Raw genomic sequence first — 18,948 nt, 5'->3', positions numbered from 1 at the left:
CGACCTGAGTGAGAAGATCAGCCTGTATGAGTATGGCACAGAGAGCAGGAGGAAGTCGCTAAAGCAATGCTAAGATACGTAGATGCGACTGCCACCTGAAACGCAGGCAAAGCAGCACTAAACGACCTGTTCCCAAAGAGGAAACGGCGCCTATCCCGACAGACACAGCAGATATATGTCGGCAATACGCCGTTGTGCTTTCTGGGAAGCGACGTTTTGCGCGAGCAGATGCGAGATCACTTCTGTCATGCGGCAAACGGTGAGCATGGTGGCCGCATAGCTGTGGCTACTCAGTACTGCCCTTTGCAGCTCGTTTCCATTAACAGACATACACATGACAGTCGATTCTTACCTTCTGAAGACATTCGATCACTTTGTTCATGTATGCCTTCTGACATTCGTAGGGAGAAAAAGGGAAATTTACAGTCACTCCGCTAAGAGTCAGTGAAGGCATTCTGTCATCTGGCGTCAGTCGGCAGCAGCATAGACAAGAGTAGTTGTTCTTGTTTAGAGAGGTACTTCTTCTAGCGCTGTAGTCACTTCTACTGTTTGACCCGTTTAAATGGCTGAACTGTGGTATAATGTACTTTTAACACTGGCTCGTTTAGACTCAGTAGAAAGGAGTTCCCAACTCTTGTTGTTTCGCGCCAGCTTTCAGTTAACTTGCCCATGCGCACTGTGACGCTGACGACTGGTGCGTTCAAAGGGTCACGGAATCCTGAACACTCCAACAGCAACCTTTAATTTTCTAAACCACTTTTCTCGCCTTCAATGGAAAAAGTGAGCAGGTCAGGGGAAAATGGGTAGGATAACTCATAAGGAGAAAAGCGGTGCACTGAGAATCGCAACGACTTTTTACAGTCTCCAAAGTATTGATGTCTGCCACGCTGAAACTACAACGTGCAGAAGATGGACTACAAAACGCGCGTCGATGCCGGTGTTGTACCTAAAAGTGCCGCAAATGAAATGAGCGAGGCTTTGAAATAATCTGAAACCCATCTCCACAGTGACATCTACTGGCCAATTTGGCTATCACTACATCTTGAAAATACCTTTCTGTGAAACAATGATGCAGACGTGCCCTGCACAATTCCAAACAAAGCTACGTATTATATCAGACTGTCAGTAATTGTGATTAGCAGATGTTTTCATACAAACAAGGGAAAAAAAATAATGAGACTGTTAAAGACAGATCTGTGACTATAGTGATCGATGTGCTTCAGCAAATTTCTCCATCTGTTAATATTCCTGCTGCTCACAATAAATCAATTTATATAGTAAAACAAACAGAGAAAAGTCTGCGGTGTTCACTGTAACGACCACACTGATTTACAGCTGTTTTTGGGCTCAGAGGGCTTCGTTTGTGCTCACAGCCCTGAAACTTTGAATGTGTTTGTTTGACTTTTAAGTTTTCTGGAAGTTCATGTCATCAGGTTGGTTTTACACACTGTCAAGCAAAGCGAGAAGCTGGCATAGCGTTAGCTTTGATTTTAATTAACTTAAAAATATACATTTAAATGAAAAGACTACATGTGTTTTCCTTCTTTATAAAAAAGTTAACATTTTCATGGGATAATTCTGACCAATCGTAACAGTCCATTTCACGCACATCTTCATCCTCTGCTGAGCAGCCTCTGAACTATGCAGAAACTTTCCTGAACTTTATCTTGTGACACTGGCGTGATGTTTTACTGGGAGTCTGGAGTTTTGGTCATAGTGAACCTGCATAAGAAAAAAACGCCCACACATCTGTCATGAAAATTGTTAAGAAATAGATCGCCTGTAATTAATGAATGAGTTTTATTGGCATCTCTTTTTATAGTATAAACATATTCTTTATGGCGGCGCATATGTAAGTAACGGATTGTAGTGAGGATGAAGTCACTTAATGCTGCAAATGACATTTTCTGTTGAAAGCAGACAAAACTAAATTTTCTCCTTAAAGCAGGTGTTCTCACACCTTCTTCATCTTTCTGCTCTTCCGGTGTCTCACCAATCTGCTGAACTCTTCATCTTCTCTCCTCTCCTCTCAACAATCCCCCCAAAACTTGGCCAGCATATTTTTTTTAACTTAATTTCAGAATCCGCTTTTAACTAACAGACTGATGAAATTCACTATGATAATTTACTAATCAAAAACAAACCATAATACCAACGGCTCTGTGATGTGTGAGTGACGGCTACATAGCTACTTTGTGTAAAGGTTTACCCGTGCTGTCAAATGTATTTATCCAAAACATGGATTACACACTCAGTACTTCCGTTTAAACAAAACGTGGGAGTGTTGGGCCGCCACAGTGGGGGAGTTTAGGTCCATGTTAAAGGAGCGAGAGAATCGCTCTTCTGTAACCATGTTGAATGTTTGCTATTGCGTTGATTCACTTGTCTGTACTGAATATTGTTGTGTGTTATACTATGTTGTGACTTCTGTTGCCCTCTTGGCAAAGACTTTTATACAAATCGTGTAACTCACTAGTACACCAAAGTGACTACAAAGTCATCATGGAAAGAGCTTTTCTTTCAAATCCTTAGTGTTTAGGGAAAATACAAAGGCTTGACATTGTTAGTTAGTTCACTCTGCATGTCTGTGGAGTGAACAAACTGTATAAGATGCAGATTATGAAAGTCTAGCTGTAAGTTAGTCTATTTCGTGAATACAGTTTTATTTCAGGTCTTTCATTAATATTAATATAATTAACACTACTTGGTCCCAACAGTAACTATGACTTGTGTAATATGTGTAGTAGTGCGATTACTCTCATCAATGTGTTTTAGGATGAGTGGTTTGTTTGTAAAAATGTTTCAGAGTAGTTATTATATTCCCTCATTGTCTTTCATTTTCAGAATTATATCAGGCTAGGAGCTTTATACAAGTCATGTAACGTAGAAGTACCCAGTTATTATGGTTACATACTGATATGTGGTGTCTGAAGTTACAGTGTATTTTTTAAATGGAAGAGGCTGACAGTTGACAGGTACGGTCAAACATATTCTATGTTTTTATTGGCTCGGATTAATATGTCTTACACCTACTGTAAGATTTCTGTCACCATCTTACAATACTTACAGTACATAACAATCCCATTACAAAAACAGAGGTGACGACTGGCTGACATCTAAATCGACATCCATGACACAAGCAGGGCTTTGAGTAAAATGCCACTGTACGTCATCACTGTCCACAAAAAATAACAACAAAATTCAACACACATATGTATTTTATTTTTATCAGTGAAATACAATAATCAGGTATTACAGTGGACACGTTACTGTCCTCCAGCTGTGGGAAGAATGATTTTGTTTGTGTCATAGTAGTTCTCCTCTATGAGAGGGCCACCATCGGCCTCGCGCTGCTGAATCAAATGTTCGGCCTCTCTTCTGGCCCACTGCCGCATGCTGGAACACAAAAATACACCAGATATGGACGGTGAGAAAATCAGAATGAAACCTATAATTAAACAATAATTAACTCAAGTTTAGGTGTAAACATTTCATTATTCCACTTAGACCTTCATGAATTCCAGAAAGAATATTAAATTGTGATGTTTTGTCAACAGGACAACTTTCATCCGTCCATGTTAAATCAGAGTTGATGGGTACATTTTTGGATCTTTTCTTTGCATGGTTTAAGTGAAGCTGTTGAGTTGCACCAGGCCTGTCTTGGATCCTCCCCCACCAACCTATCCAGCTCACCACCGGGCAGTCATCAAGTAAGAGCTCACTCTCTCTCTTTACGTGAGTGTCTAGAACACACGCCGCAGATCCAGTGATACAAAAATCAATCGATCAACCTGCGACATAAATGCACAAGTCTCCTGGACAACCTAAGAACACACTCAGATTCAGACATTGTGTTTGTTAAGGACAAACCAATGACTGTATAAAAGATGGACGACGGGACAGCTCCCCAAAAATGAAGCCAAAACGTCTCTACCGCCCCCTGGTGTCTGGCTGCAGTATAGGTCATAAACCCCGCCTCCTCCATGTTAGCGGATGGGACTGGGGTCAGACTAAAATAAATTTATTCTCCTCAGATAATTTTTTTTCCAAAGATTCTTTCTTTTGTTATCAATAGTTCTCATCACGCTGATTGATGTTCAAGGGGTCTCCTCTCCCATAAGTTTGATTCTAATTCCTACCGCGGTGATGTTAAATTGGGGTGAAACGTCATCATAACAGCTTTGACTGGCAGCTGCAGTCACGGAGAAACTTGCGTATCTCTGTTCGGGAATAGCAGATAGAGAGTAGGCTCTGAGAGGAGTGCCAGCGTTTACGCAACGAAAACACGACCGAGTGTTTTAACCTGACAGCCTGAGGTGTTCTTCAGTAAACTGGACTACCCGACAGAAGGACCCGAGGCCCTGCTGCACTTTTTCGGTAAGTTAAACCTGTTCGTCAGCTAATCCGTAACTACCATCCTTAGCTCGGTCCTGAGACCTAGCTAGCTAAGATGAGGACTCGGCTGTCAGGGTTCGTTTAGCTAATCTGTGCAGGTGAATGAATTTACACCGACTAAAGAAATCAAGAGAAACGCTCCGGGCTACTCAGTCACTAATTACTGTTACTGTACTTTTATTACAAGTATTATACTGTAAAAGCAACAGGCTGCATCCTGCTTCAGCTCCTGTGCAGAGCTGAATATTAAATATGTGCAAACAACAGCATGTTTTCAGTCTCTTGCCACATCTGTAAAGACAATAACTTTAAAAAAAAAAAAGCTTGTACCTTGTAGCTCCTCATTAATCAGGAACTATGGATTAAAGTACTGTAGTGTACTGTAATACTGAAAAAAATGTAAGAGAAGAACTTCAGATCCTGAGTGTGTGAGGACAGAAGAATCAACTTTATTTCAATTTTGAGGGATAAAATTTATATTTGAGTTTGATGGTTCTTTGTGATTACAGGAGCTGCCCTCAGATTCAGACCTCAGCACCACCCAGTGACAGCAGACAGATCATCCAACATGTTCACATGTTAACTGCAAAATTAACTGATGAAAACAGTACAAAGGTTAAAGTACCACATGTGCTGTAGTGAAAGCTGCAGCTGTTTTATTGATAAAGTTAAAGACAAAAAAACAAAAGGATTAATCACCCATGTAACTGTGTCACTATATATCAGCATTAACAGGACCTCAGTTTGTATCTCAGACCTGCACAGCTTCCGTTTTAAACACTTGATGTACTCAGCTGCATGAAGAGCACGTTTGAGTTTCTCTAACACAATTAAATAAAACCTGATGAAAGTCAAAGGTCGTTACTTGTATGTTGAACTACAAACTTGTCATCTGGAATTCTTTCACAGTTTTTTGCACATAGTGGGTTATTTACCATAAAGTGATGCAGAGTTATTCATACCAGAGTAACCAAAGAGGATCACATGTTTTTAAATATATAACTTTCTACAGGACTGAATATAATATCTTTATGTACAAGTCCGGAGCCTCTGGGGAGTATCCGAGTATTTATAACATTACACAAACCAAAGGTCTCCATCACAGTGTTCATGAAATGCTGGGTTTATCCATCTTCTGGGGCGGGCCTACAGAGGAGCTCTGAAGATTTCCCTGTGAGGGAGCTGCTGGTGAAGATCATGAGTCCTGCTTGATCAATGCGATGAGCTTCAGTGTTCCTGGTGTTTCTTAAATGAAGCCTCTTTCAGTGGGTCAACAGAACTTCTGGCACAGGACAGCTGTGATGAAAGAAAGGGAAGAAGTTTCTCCAAACCTCTGGACCCAGAAACCCAGCTTGGTCCTGATGGTCTCCCTCACTAGTTTCTCTCCAGGGTGAATGTAGCTGTTATACATAATATGGATTATTATTAAATGAAAAGAACACATTAGACTACACTACTGAAACGTTCTGCTGATGTTTTTAAAGTTTCCATGTTACCAGGCTGTAGACTAGAGATTTAAACAGTTTTATCTCCTCCTTGAATCGCTACCTTATCGTGGTGGAGGGGTTTGTGTGTCCCAGGGATCCCAGGGGCTATGTTGTCTGGGGGCTTTTGTCCCCTGGTAGGGTCTCCCATGGCAAATTGGTCCTGGGTGAGGGACCAGACAAAGAGCGATTCAGAAGACCCTTATGAAAAGAACATCGAGGGAACAGTTTACCCTGCCCGGGATAGGGTTACCGGGGCCCCGCCCTGGAGCCAGGCCCGGGGAGGGTGCCCGAGGGCGAGCGTCTGGTGGCTGGGCCTTAGTCCATGGGGCCCGGCCGGGCACAGCCCGAAGAGGAGACATGGGCCCATCCTCCCGCAGGCCCACCACCCGCAGGAGGCGCCATAGGGGTCGGGTGCATTGTGTGCCGGGTGGCGGCCAGGAGCGGAGGCCCTGGCGGACTGACCCCCGGCTGCCAAGACTGGCAATAGGGACATGGAATGTCACCTCTCTGGTGGGGAAGGAGCCTGACTTAGTGCGTGAGGTTGAGAGGTACCGGCTATATCTAGCCGGGCTCACCTCTACGCATGGCTTGGGCTCTGGAACCAGTCTCCTGGAGAGGGGCTGGACTCTGTCTCAGTCTGGAGTTGCCCCTGGTGAGAGGCGGCGGGCTGGGGTGGGTATTCTAATATCCCCTCGGCTTGCTGCCGGTACGTTGGGGTTTTTCCCGGTGGATGAGAGGGTTTGTTCCCTGCGCCTTAGGGTTGGGGAACGGGTCCTGACTGTCATCTGCGCTTATGCGCCGAGTGGCAGTTCGGAGTACCCAGCCTTCTTAGAGTCCCTGGGGGGGCGTGATTGGGAAGAACGGCCTCCCTGATCTGAACCCGAGCGGTGCTTTGTTATTGGACTTCTGTGCTAATCACAGTTTGGCCATAACGAACACCCTGTTCGAACATAAGAGTGTCCATAAGTGCACGTGGCACCAGGACGCTCTAGGCCGTAGGTCGATGATCGATTTTGTAATCGTATCGCCAGACCTGCGACCATATGTTCTGGACACTCGGGTAAAGAGAGGGGCTGAGCTGTCAACTGATCACCACCTGGTGGTGAGTTGGATCAGGTGGCGGGGGAGGACGCTGGACAGACCTGGTGCACCTAAACGCGTAGTGAGGGTGTGCTGGGAACGTCTAGCAGAGGCCCCAGTCCGCGAGATCTTCAACGCACACCTCCGGCAGAGCTTCAACAGCATTCCGAGGGAGACTGGGGACATTGAGTCCGAATGGACCATGTTCAGCGTCTCCATTGCCGAAGCTGCTGCTTTGAGCTGCGGCCGCAAGGTGGTTGGTGCCTGCCGCGGTGGTAATCCCCGAACCAAATGGTGGACACCAGAGGTGAAGGGAGCCACCAGGCTGAAGAAGGAGTCCTATCGGGCTTGGTTAGCCTGTGGGACTCCGGAGGCAGCCGACAGGTATTGACAGGCCAAGCGGAATGCGGCTCGGGCAGTGGCTGAAGCAAAAACTCGGGTGTGGGAGGAGTTCGGAGAGGCCATGGAAAAAGACTTTCGGACTGCCTCGAGATTCTGGCAAACCGTCAGGCGTCTCAGGAGGGGAAAGCGGTGCTCTACCTGCACTGTGTATAGGCGGTGGAAGGAATACTTCGAGGACCTCCTTAATCCCACTGACACGTCTTCCGAGGAGGAAGCAGAGTCTGGGGATGAGGGGAATGACCCGCCAATTTCCGGGGGCGAGGTCACCGAGGCAGTTAAACAACTCCTTGGTGGCAGAGCCCCTGGTGTTGATGAGGTCCGCCCCGAGTTCCTGAAGGCTCTGGACGTTGTAGGGCTGTCCTGGTTGACACGCCTCTGCAATGTTGCGTGGAGATCAGGGGCAGTACCCGTGGACTGGCAGACCGGGGTGGTGGTCCCCATCTTTAAGAAGGGGGACCGGAGGATGTCTTCCAACTACAGGGGGATCACACTCCTCAGTCTCCTTGGGAAAGTCTATGCCAGGGTGCTGGAAAGGAGAGTTCGTCCGCTAGTCGAACCTCGGATACAGGAGGAACAATGCGGTTTTCGTCCTGGTCGCGGAACACTGGACCAGCTCTTTATCCTCTCGAGGATACTTGAGGGTGCATGGGAGTTTGCCCAACCAGTCTACATGTGTTTTGTGGACTTGGAGAAGGCATTCGACCGTGTCCCTCGGGGTGTCCTGTGGGAGGTGTTGCGGGAGTATGGGGTGTCTGGCCCATTACTACGGGCCATTCGATCCCTATACAACCGTTGCAAGAGCTTGGTTCGCATTGCCGGCAATAAGTCGGACTCGTTCCCGGTGGGTGATGGGCTCCGCCAGGGCTGCCCTTTGTCACCGGTTCTGTTCATAATTTTTATGGACAGGATTTCTAGGCGCAGCCAAGTGGCGGAGGGCTTTCGCTTTGGTGGCCTCAGAATCTCATCTCTGATTTTTGCGGATGATGTGGTTCTGTTGGCTTCATCGGGTGAGGGCCTCCAGCTCGCACTGGAACGGTTCGCAGCCGAGTGTGAAGCGGGAATGAGGATCAGCACCTCCAAATCTGAGGCCATGGTTCTCAGCCGGAAAAGGGTGGAGTGCCCACTCCGGGTCGGGGATGAGTTCCTGCCCCAAGTGGAGGAGTTCAAGTATCTCGGGGTCTTGTTCGCGAGTGATGGGAGAAGGGAGCCGGAGATCGACAGACGGATTGGGGCTGCAGCTGCAGTAATGCGGACGCTGCACCGGTCCGTCGTGGTGAAGAGGGAGCTGAGTGTAAAAGCGAAGCTCTCAATTTACCGGTCGATCTACGTCCCTACCCTCACCTATGGCCACGAGCTGTGGGTAGTGACCGAAAGAACGAGATCGCGGATACAAGCGGCAGAAATGAGCTTCCTCCGAAGGGTGGCTGGCCTCTCCCTTAGAGATAGGGTGAGAAGTTCGGCCATCCGGGAGGGGCTCAGAGTAGAGCCGCTGCTGCTCCACATCGAAAGGAGCCAGCTGAGGTGGTTCGGGCATCTGAGAAGGATACCCCCTGGGCGCCTCCTGGGTGAGGTGTTCCAGGCATGTCCCACTGGGAGGAGGCCCCGGGGCAGACCCAGGACACGCTGGAGAGATTATATCTCTCGGCTGGCCTGGGAACGCCTTGGTGTTCCCCCGGATAAGCTGGAGGAGGTGGCTGGGGAGAGGGAGGTCTGGGCCTCTTTGCTTAGGCTGCTGCCCCCGCGACCCGGCCTCGGATAAAGCGGATGAAGATGGATGGATGGATGGATAGATCCATTACACTCACAGTCTTACGTTAAAATCTCAAAGGACAGCATTATATTTTTCATATTAACAGTAACTCTGGGCCTCTGTGGAGTGTGCAGCTGATCTCATCGCTGTCTAACAATGGATAAAAAAAACATAAGTGTTGAAGACTATTAAGAGTAGCAGGTGTGTAGCATCGCTAACTAGCTAGCAACAAGCCTCCAACACAGTGCGTATGCAAGCGGCTAATGTAGCAAACGAATTAACAACAGAGCGATTTTAGAACTATAAGATGATAAGCTGTGTGTCTTTTTTTATAACAGTGACATGGTTGTATTTACCTTAATTAAACGAGTCGTCAGTCGCGGTAAACCAGCAAAAAACTCGAGCCACAGGTGCTACGTAAAAAGTGTAGGGGGGGCGTGTTTGCGGTCACGTCCAGCGGGTGTGTGGGCGGGAGAGTTACACAGTCGCTCCACCTCAAGTCACTACTGCGCAGACTCTGGCTCCAAATTTGCAAGATGGCAGCCTCCACAAGCGGGATATTTTGGCTTCATTTTTGCACAATGGTAGGAGGCGGTGTCGCGTCGTCCATCTTTTATACAGTCATTGGGACAAACTCTGACAACAACAGGAACAAGAACATTTACAAAATCTCCAGCAGAACAAAGACCGATGAGATTTGTCCAGACCGTCTGGATGTTTTAGTGATGTACCATAGACGAGGGCTGTGCCCATAGCTGGACTGGCCATCGGGCATACCGGGCAAATGCCCGGTGGGCCGATGGTGATTTTTTTGTTTTTATGGGCCGATGGGTTTTTTTTCTTCGTTTTTTTCCATAACGGTATAAACACTGCACATGTGTCAAAGTCAAGGCCCGCGGGCCACATCCGGCCCGGTGTACATTTATATCCGGCCCGCGAGATCATTTTATATAGATGTACTATTATTGTTATGCATATATATGAGGCGCTGATAATATACAAACTACAGATCCCATAATGCAGCGCTGCAGCCTCCTTGCTGAACGCTAGGCTAACTGGGAACATTCCCGCGTCAATCAAGTCAAACTTCTGTAGAAGAGCTAAAGAAGAATCTGACATTTCAGCAGACTTTTTTCACCAGAGCAAAATCACAAAGTGAAGCTGTGAAAGCAAGTTTTATTGTAGCAGAGGAGCCAAATCAGCCCGGTACCACTCTGAAGAGCTGCATCATGAAGCTGTGCAACGTCTTGTGTCCAGACAAAACGCAGGTTTTGGCAAATGTGAGCCTGAGCAGAAATACGATTGCTGATCGGGTTTGTGAGATGGCCACTGATTTAAGAACACAGTTGTGTGAAAGAAGCAAAAACTTTATTGCATACTCTCTTGCTGTGGATGAAAGTACAGACATGATGGACATTGCACAGCTGACCATCTTCATCCGTGGAGAGGAAATATTGAACATTAAATCGATGCACGGGACAACGACAGGAAAAGACATTTTTTAAAACGTATGTCAAAGTGTAACCGACATGAAACTACCATGGGACAAACTTGTTGGACTTACAACAGATGGAGCGCCGGTGCTGTGCGGTGAAAAAAGCGGACTAGTCAGCAGGATGCGAGTAAAGATGCAGGAGGAGAACTGTAGGGTGAGTTATCAGCATATCACTGCATCACACACCAGGAAAGGCTGTGTGATAAAGTCCTAAAAATGGAGCATGTAATGATCACCGTAACGCAAACCGTACATTTTATCTGAGCTAAAAGTTTAAATCACCGTCAATTTCAGTCTTTTATGTGGGAAATAGATTCAGAGTTTGCCGACATTCCTTATCATACAGAGGTCCGCTGGCTGAGTTGGGATAAAAGTTCTCAACAGAGTTTTTGAGCTCATCAAGGAAATCTGTCAGTTCATGGACATGGCATGTATGATGCGGTGAAGGCATCTCAAGTGAATCTGTCACAGATGCACCAGTGCAACCTGCTTCACTTTCCCTGTTGCCAAGTAATGTTGAACTAAGTCAGCGGACTTTGCTGAGCTGCACCTGTGCAGATTCAGATGGAGCTGCAGTGTAATGATGCACTCAAGGCAAAGTACGACACTGAATGGCCCGCACAGTTTATTAGTTCCATTCCTGAAGCAACGCCCAGCTCCGTCTACATGCGGCTCCAACCTTGTGTTCGCTTTCATTTATTTTTTCTTGGGGTTTTGGCAGCATGTTCATATTTCTAACTTGCATAATTTTGACAGGATATATTTTTATGAAGAGCAAAATATTTAAAGTTTTTTTTTTTTTTTTAAGTTTATTTAATCTGGGATAATATTCCTGTCTCTTTTTATTCATATTTTGTGGAGTTTATATACTGCTGGGCGGGTGCTATGATGTTATTGATGTTGAACTTGTTTTATCTTATTTTATTTATAAGGTTAGTTATTAGAGTTTCCAACTGTCCCGTAAAAAACGGAATGGTCTCGTATTCAGAGAAAATATTGCGCGTTTCGTATTGAGGTGAAAAGGAACACAGTTTGTCCCGGACTTCAGCTACAATGAAAAAGACACAAAGCTGGAGTTATTCTGTCGTTACCCTGCAACTGCCTCTTCTCTCATTTTCTCCCCTCCCTCTCCTGTTTCTACTTCAATCATGAAACTGATCAATGATCAGCTGATTTTGCCAGTACTGTGTGTAAAATGCCATCAAAAAGTCAATTAAGTTTTATTCTTTCTCACTTGTCTTTCTATCTCCTTTCACTTTTTAAAGGTTGCCATGTTAGAAAAAATATTTTGCCCTGCCATGCTGTTTATTGATGTGGCAAATGAATGGTTTATGAAAATATATCTAAATCTGTCATCAGTAATCAGTAATGATCATGTCTCACCTCTAGTCTTCTCTGTCTTAATTTCAGGTTTTCACCATGTGTTGTAAATAGTTCAGGAGGTTAACTCGACCAAGCAGTCTACTTTCGGGTACTGTTTAGAATACCAGAATAGGGAGGATGGTGTAGGTTTAAGTTTATTAGACTGATACATATATACCAACAAGACAGTGTACATCACTGTGACAACAGCATTTGTTTTCATTCAAAGGCTTTATGGTTTTTCCTATAATACCTGGTGGGCTGGTCTCTAGTCAAAATTCCCGGGCCGATTTTTTGTCCCAGTCCAGCCCTGGCTGTGCCTATATCATATTGTCCACAATAATATCAGTCTATGTTTTTATGCAATATAAAAATGTCATAGTGATGTCATTACTATTGTAAGGTTTTGCATTATTGTTCTCTAGTGTAAAATAGAAACAAACCTGAGCATGTCAGAGAGTAAGAGCCATGTGCCAGCCTACGACGAGCTAGTACCTAAAAAGGAAGCTGCTTCAGCTGCCTCAGCTGCCTCCAACAAAGCAGCACTTTGTAAAATATGCAAGAAAACCGTTCACGCTAAAGATGGAAACAAACGTATTTTTGAGAAAATTACAAAAAAAAAAAAAAAAAAGACCATCCAGTACGACCCGGCTAAGGAGGAGAGCAGCTGCCGATGCAAACAGTGGGGGAAAATTACTGATCTGGTTACATACATGCTACTTTTAATTTATGCTGTTTGAATGGATATAATGCAAAGTCACTAATGCACTATAATGCTGCTCGCACCTTGCTTCAGTAGAGCCACAGTTTAAATTACTGTGTTATTAATGACAATAACTGATTGGAAAAGGGACAATGTCCTTCATGAATTTACAATTGCTGTCTGCAAGCCTCATGTTATACTTTAAATCCTCTATGTGAGGCAATTCTAAAGAGTTTCGCAAATACTTTCATTCTATTTACATTTTAAAAATATTCCAACTGTAAAATTTAAGTTTCTTAATCTCAAGTCACTGTTTAAAAAAAATAAAGTGTTATTAACTTGATATTCAGTTAGCGTCTGCTGTGCTCCTAAGTATTGCTTATTAATATATTGATAAGCGTTGGTCTTCCTTGGTCTCCTGTGTTCTGAGGGCCTCTGGATGTCTGGAGCCTGGATCTCCTCCATACCTGCTTCATGCCCTGGAGGACGGGGCTATGGCTCCCCACACCCTCTAGCAGATCATTACATGAAGGAACCTTTTGAATACAAGCGTGCTCATGCTCACAGGTGTACACACGGGTGCTCACACACAAACTACGAGACAAAAACACAGATGATCTAAGCAGTTGTATTTTTAACCAAAAAAAATAAATTAAAAAAAAATACATGAGAACAAAATACTGAGTGTATGCAGGAGGGTGTGAAAAATAACATTTTCACAAAAAGGATGTAGAAAGTGTTTTCACTCACGCTATTCCTCTGCTGCTTTGTATTACACAAACACGACAAAGATGATGTGAACTGTTAAAAACAGACGAGCCTCGAGTATGGACGGGCTCAAAGGGGCCAGAATGGAATCAGAAAGATTTCAAAGTCCTTTCATGTAACGTGTCAGTGGCAGCTACGCCTCTAACCAGAGTCCTAAAAACACAGCTGATCAGGGAGGGGATTTAAAAACAAAAATAAAATCGGCCCTTCATGATCGCTCAAACAATTATATTTAATGACAGGAAGTTCATTCAACTGGATGTAGTGTTTTCAGGGGGAGATAAACAGAATCAACATTGTGGGGATTTCTTTACCTGGATGATTAACTATGAATCAAGACATCATGCAAACATAAGTTTATTTCATTTTGTTTGATTACTGAAAGTTTTCCTTTTTATTCGGGCTGGTACAGTTATTGCTTGGTTAGGACATCTTAGTTTCCTCAGCAGGGCAGCATGTGGGGATTAATTGCTACACTTTAGATACTGAGGGTGGCTCATGTTCAAAGCAGCCACTCATTTTGCCTGAATTGTCGATTTTCTTACGTAAATTCCACCTTCATCTTCCTCACTCTCTTATAGGGACTGCATCCCTCCTGCACTTCTTCAAGGCTGATGCTAGCAACAGCCTCCTGTGAAACCCACCACAGTGGCTTGTGCATTGTTCACATTTACACACCACTTCAGAAATTTACCCACATTTGGCCAGTGGCAGGTGCCAATTTCCACCCTGGTGAGAAAATGTAAGCGGCTGGCTTAACCACGGCTCAGAAACGACGGCTCACTTTGCAGCATTCATAGTGTTCTTAATCACAAGGTACTCTGATGAGGCCAAAATGGGGACAATTTCAAGAACTGGTGACTAGTTTGTAGAGCTGGGCCATACCGTTCACGGTAATACCGGTATAATGTCGGGCAACGATAAGAAAATGAAATAGATAAATATTTTTGGTCATATCGCCCTGCTCTACTAGTTTGTAGTGTCCTTTGACCATGACGCTTTACCAAAAATAAAAAAATAAAAACATGAAAAAAAGCCAAAAGAAAACACACATTTCTAAGGATAATAACTAAAAGAATATTGTTTAAAGTGTTTGCAGATCTGAGCAGACACCAGTGGACTTTCCAAGTAGGAACTGGTACAAACTGGTAAAGAATTGCACACCACTATACTGAAATATAATCACACTTAATATATCAGTAACATACAAGTGCATACAAATAAACTTGGATATAAGTCTTGGTGGTGCCGACCATTATTGATCATACCTTTACATTGAAAGGACACCTCGCTGCCTTTAGTCTTTTTCTTGGCCATTACTGGGTCAATGGTTCGATGGGCCACAATCAAATCAGGTGTTAAGCTGATTTTATTTTTACTCTAGTAAAACTGAATTATATCCCATGTTCAACCTATGCTGAGAGGTCAGGGTCAGCAGGGGTTTTGAAATTGTGTGCTGGGAGCCCGCCGTTGTTGGTGGTATGGTGACAGAGAATCCGTGTACACACATAACGCACACACGTGTGGTTTTAGAACACCCACATTTTTCCAGTTATTTATTGGACTTGAATTGCAATAAATAGCTTGAAATGGTACAAAGCGGTGAACTGCCAGAGGTTAAAAAAAGGGAAAAAAATGGTAAGGTTACCTAAAACTGAAATATCATGTACATTTCAGAATTATACAAAAACAGATTAAAAATTTAATCTGTTCTGCAACAATGGAGGTTGATCAAGCCTTGAAAGCTGGTGCTACTAATTTCTACAGCTGTTCCAACTTTTCTGGATTACTCCCCCCTGTGTCTGCATTAAAGAAGTGTTGCAACACACTGTGGTACCATACCCTCGTCAGCATCAGTTGAACAGTGTTGTACTGCAGAAAGCAGTGTGATGGTACACAAATGGCGAGAAAAAGGTGATTAACAATGGAAGAGAGAGACCATCATAACACTTATAAATGTCGGTCTGTCCTACAGAGAAACTGCAAAGAAAGTCAAGGTGTCAGTGAGTACAGTTTCCTTCACCATCCAAAGGCTCAGAAACAAACTGACAGGAAGAGGTCTGCAGACCCAAAGACACGACTGAATCAGAGGCCAAGTTAACAGCTGTGTGATAGGCGGCTGACAGGACAACAGCTTCAAGCAGCTTTACAGTGGTCGTAGTAAGAAAGTCTCAGTTTCAGCTGTAAAGAGAAGACTTTGAGCTGCAGGTTTGACAGGACGAGTTGCAGCAAGAAAGCCAGACGTCAGAATAAGACAAAGAGGCTTGGCTGGGCCGTGAAACACCACCATTGGACTACTGAAGACTGGAAGAAGGTATTATGGACTGATGGATCACATTTGAAATCTTGGGGTCATCACACAGGACCTTTGCTGTGGAGTAGGTAACGGATGGTTCCACAGTGTGTGGCATCGTCTGTCAAACATGGAGGAGGAAGTGTGATGGTCTGGGGCTGTTTGCTGGATCCAGGGTCGGTGACTTGTACAGAGTGAGAGGCTCCCTGAACCAAAACAGCTACAACAGCATTCTGCAGTGCAATACATCCTACAGCAAGATAATGACCCAAAACATAAGTCCAAGCTGTGCCAGAACTATGTTGGGAAAAAAGGAAGATGGGAATATGGGAAGAACTTTCTGGAGAATATTTGATTTCCATTGTAGAAAGAATGCAGCGGGTGTGTTCAGCTGTTATATCAGGTGCTACTTTGACGAGTAAAGGTTTAGAATTTTGGTCTATAAACTGATTCCATGACTTGTTTTTTTTTTTAAACTCCAATTACTTATTTGTAGCATGCTTTCATTTCAGAGTGCAATGAGACATTAAACTGCATAATTTTCAATAAAAAAAAAAAGTTGTGGTGTTCTGAAACTTTTGACGAGTAGTGTATATAATCCTATTTTAACTTAGGACAAGACATCTGATATTTTCACTCTGTCCTTTGACAAAGAACCATAGCTAAGTCCTAAGCCTAGCCACCGTATAAATGAGCTGATATGAAAAGATAAATTGAGAACTCACCCATGGTCGGGTAAATAGTGGATAAAAGTTCCTCCAATGACGAGAGCAACTGAAATGCCGAAGAAGAAGCCCACTTTCATATTCCACTCATCCTCCACTGGATCACTGGAGAAGCCATGGTATTCCGGATTCTGAAAAAATCCATAAAAGGGGACCAGTTTAAGTATCCAACATGTTTTCAGTCAGTACTGGAAGGATGATACTGGCCTGTCTACACTTTCTGATATGATTTGTATGTTAACAGAACAACTAAAGTTCTTTGTTTTATTCAGGAGAACCTGACTTAAAACTGCCCTATCTGACTACATCTAGACAACTGACTACAAGCCAGAGGAAAGTTGAACCTGAGGAATAAACTGAAGAATTTGCAAACGCTTAAATGTCCCACAGACATTTTCCTGCATTATCAGGTGACCTCTTCTGACAGGGAATAGCTTAAAGCAGCTTTTAAAATCAGTCTAATATTATGGACAGTTTGTGATATTTACACATTTGTGAAATATTAATTGTTTTTCTGATAAGCATATTCGTGTTTTATTTTAAATTAAGATGCTTCGTGTTAAAGTACCTCTGTTGCTCTATAAGCTCAGTGCGGCTCTTTCGCCCTTAAAACCTTCAAACTCAGACTAATCGTACTTGTGTTTCAGTACTGTATAGACCTCAGGTGGGTTATGTTTGCATCTTATAGTTAATATTTGTACAATCTGTATCTTTGTATTGTTCCTGTTTCCTTTCTTTGCTGTGAAGATAGCTAAGACTGTTTGCATCTCCAGGTTTATAGCGGCCTTGTAAGATTCAATGGTCCTCACACAAAATACACTGCTTAAAAAAAACAAACAAACAAACAAACAAACAAACAAACAGAAACAAAACGAACACCTGATCAGATCTCACGGGCAGTTTAAACTCTTGTTAGCAGAGCTGGGGGCACATCTGAGGAAGCAGACAAATCATTTCAGAGAACCGACTGACCCAGAGCAGGCTAGCTGTATGTCTGCGGTAAAAATAGTATTTTTTTAATCAATTAATTTTTATTTTTAATCATTGCGATACTATTGTATATTCAGAACTGGTGCGCAATTTAAGCTCTCGGCGCACTTGTTGCAAAATAAACCGATCTGATTGGTCAGATCGATTTATTTGGATCTGAAGAACCGCAAAAATCGAGCCTGGTTGGGAAAAAATAAATGCCGTAAATTCGTCCAGTGAAAATACGCGGTCGGCGTGAACGGCTGCATTAATGGGGGTGTCCGAGAATAATTTAAACGCACAGAATTGAACGCGTCCGGTGTGTAAAGCCCTTTACTGTGTAAAAATAACATTAGCATGCTGTCCTCAAATCTGATCGAGCAGAACTCACCTTGACATACGGGCTGACCTCACCGTGACCAGAATGCTGGACCTCGGGGTGGAGCTCCGTCACCGCGGTCGAGCCTGTAGCACTGTTCGCTTTAGACTGGGAGACCAACCGGGCTGGTGGATTATAAAGTAACCGGGGCAAAGTCAGGCCAAACCGCGAAATTCGGGTCAACATTTTGCCACTTGTGAAGGATACTGTTAGCCCGGAACCGGAAACTACGGTTTCAACTCTTCTTCTTCTGTTTTTGTTTACGGTTACCAAAAACCGAAAGGCTGCATTACCGCCACCAACTGTGATGGAGTGTGGACCGAAATGACACTCGGAAAAAAATGTCAGGCAGCATTTACGTGTGTATACACAGTTCCACACATCACTAACCACCTAGCATATCTGCAAGATCATTAATCTGCTTTAACTATTGTGTTTGCTAAGATTAAAAGAGCGCTAACACAAACTGGCTGTTCCATATCATACCCCTACTGTTACCTTCACGCTCCACAGCTCTCCCTGTTCTCCTCTCAGCTCTTGGTTCTTCTCCAGCTTCTCGTGTTCCTTCTTCCTGACGCTGCTGACATTCAGTACAGCTACATCTATCACTACAGCCTCGTCCTCTGCTTGTTTTTTTTTTTTTTTAATGTTCTTTGATAAATCCCAAGATTAAAACATTTCTTCAGCTTTGATTTTGTCATGTTTTCAACAGTTTTGCGTTCATGTTGCTGGACGCAGATCATCTATTTGTCAGTAAAATGCTGACTGTGTGACACTGAACGGGGAAGGGAGTTGAAATGTAAAAATAATCATAAATGATGAAAAATAAAGGATGGAAATAACAGACAGTAGCTGCAATGACCATTTTTTTATTGTTTTAAAATTCCGTTTTACTTGAGCTGTTTGTAAGTTATAACTTTGATCTTCTCAGCAGTTTGCTGATGGACCGACAAAAACAATTACGAGTAGCCTAAAGACCAGATGTATTACGTTTTTATCAGTCTGTGAGTGCCGACAGGCTACCTTTGAACTATCCACGTTCAAGCATAAAATAAGTATTAAAGGTTTATGATCCTGCAAATCTGTCATTGTCATAGGGTCCATGTACATGTTTTCAACCACTGCAAATGTGCTCCTGTG

The 18,948-nt window shown here is 43.8% G+C and overlaps 2 protein-coding genes across 2 annotated transcripts in view; both read right to left on the bottom strand.

Annotated features, from left to right (window-relative positions):
• Positions 1-982, bottom strand: part of rtel1 (regulator of telomere elongation helicase 1) — a 42,214-nt gene extending 41,232 nt beyond the window's left edge. The window contains exon 1 of the mRNA XM_084916356.1: positions 353-982. Within this exon, the coding sequence (XP_084772482.1) occupies positions 353-454 (102 nt within the window). The 5' untranslated portion in view covers positions 455-982. The remainder of the gene's footprint in view (positions 1-352) is intronic.
• Positions 983-3,200: 2,218 nt separating this feature from the next.
• Positions 3,201-18,062, bottom strand: ndufb11 (NADH:ubiquinone oxidoreductase subunit B11). Its single transcript, XM_084916388.1, has 3 exons — positions 17,821-18,062; positions 16,461-16,591; positions 3,201-3,396 (listed from the first exon to the last, which is right to left on the bottom strand). Exons 1-3 carry the CDS (start codon positions 17,992-17,994, stop codon positions 3,267-3,269), a joined length of 435 nt encoding a protein of 144 aa, XP_084772514.1. The 5' UTR covers positions 17,995-18,062; the 3' UTR covers positions 3,201-3,266.
• Positions 18,063-18,948: the final 886 nt, after the last annotated feature.

This window comes from Perissodus microlepis, chromosome 20, assembly GCF_051167445.1.
Source record: "Perissodus microlepis isolate ML-2025 ecotype Zambia chromosome 20, ASM5116744v1, whole genome shotgun sequence".
In the NCBI taxonomy this organism is placed as follows: Eukaryota; Metazoa; Chordata; class Actinopteri; order Cichliformes; family Cichlidae; genus Perissodus; species Perissodus microlepis.
Note: the sequence above shows the minus strand (reverse complement) of the source record. Positions and strands in the feature narration are given on the sequence as shown.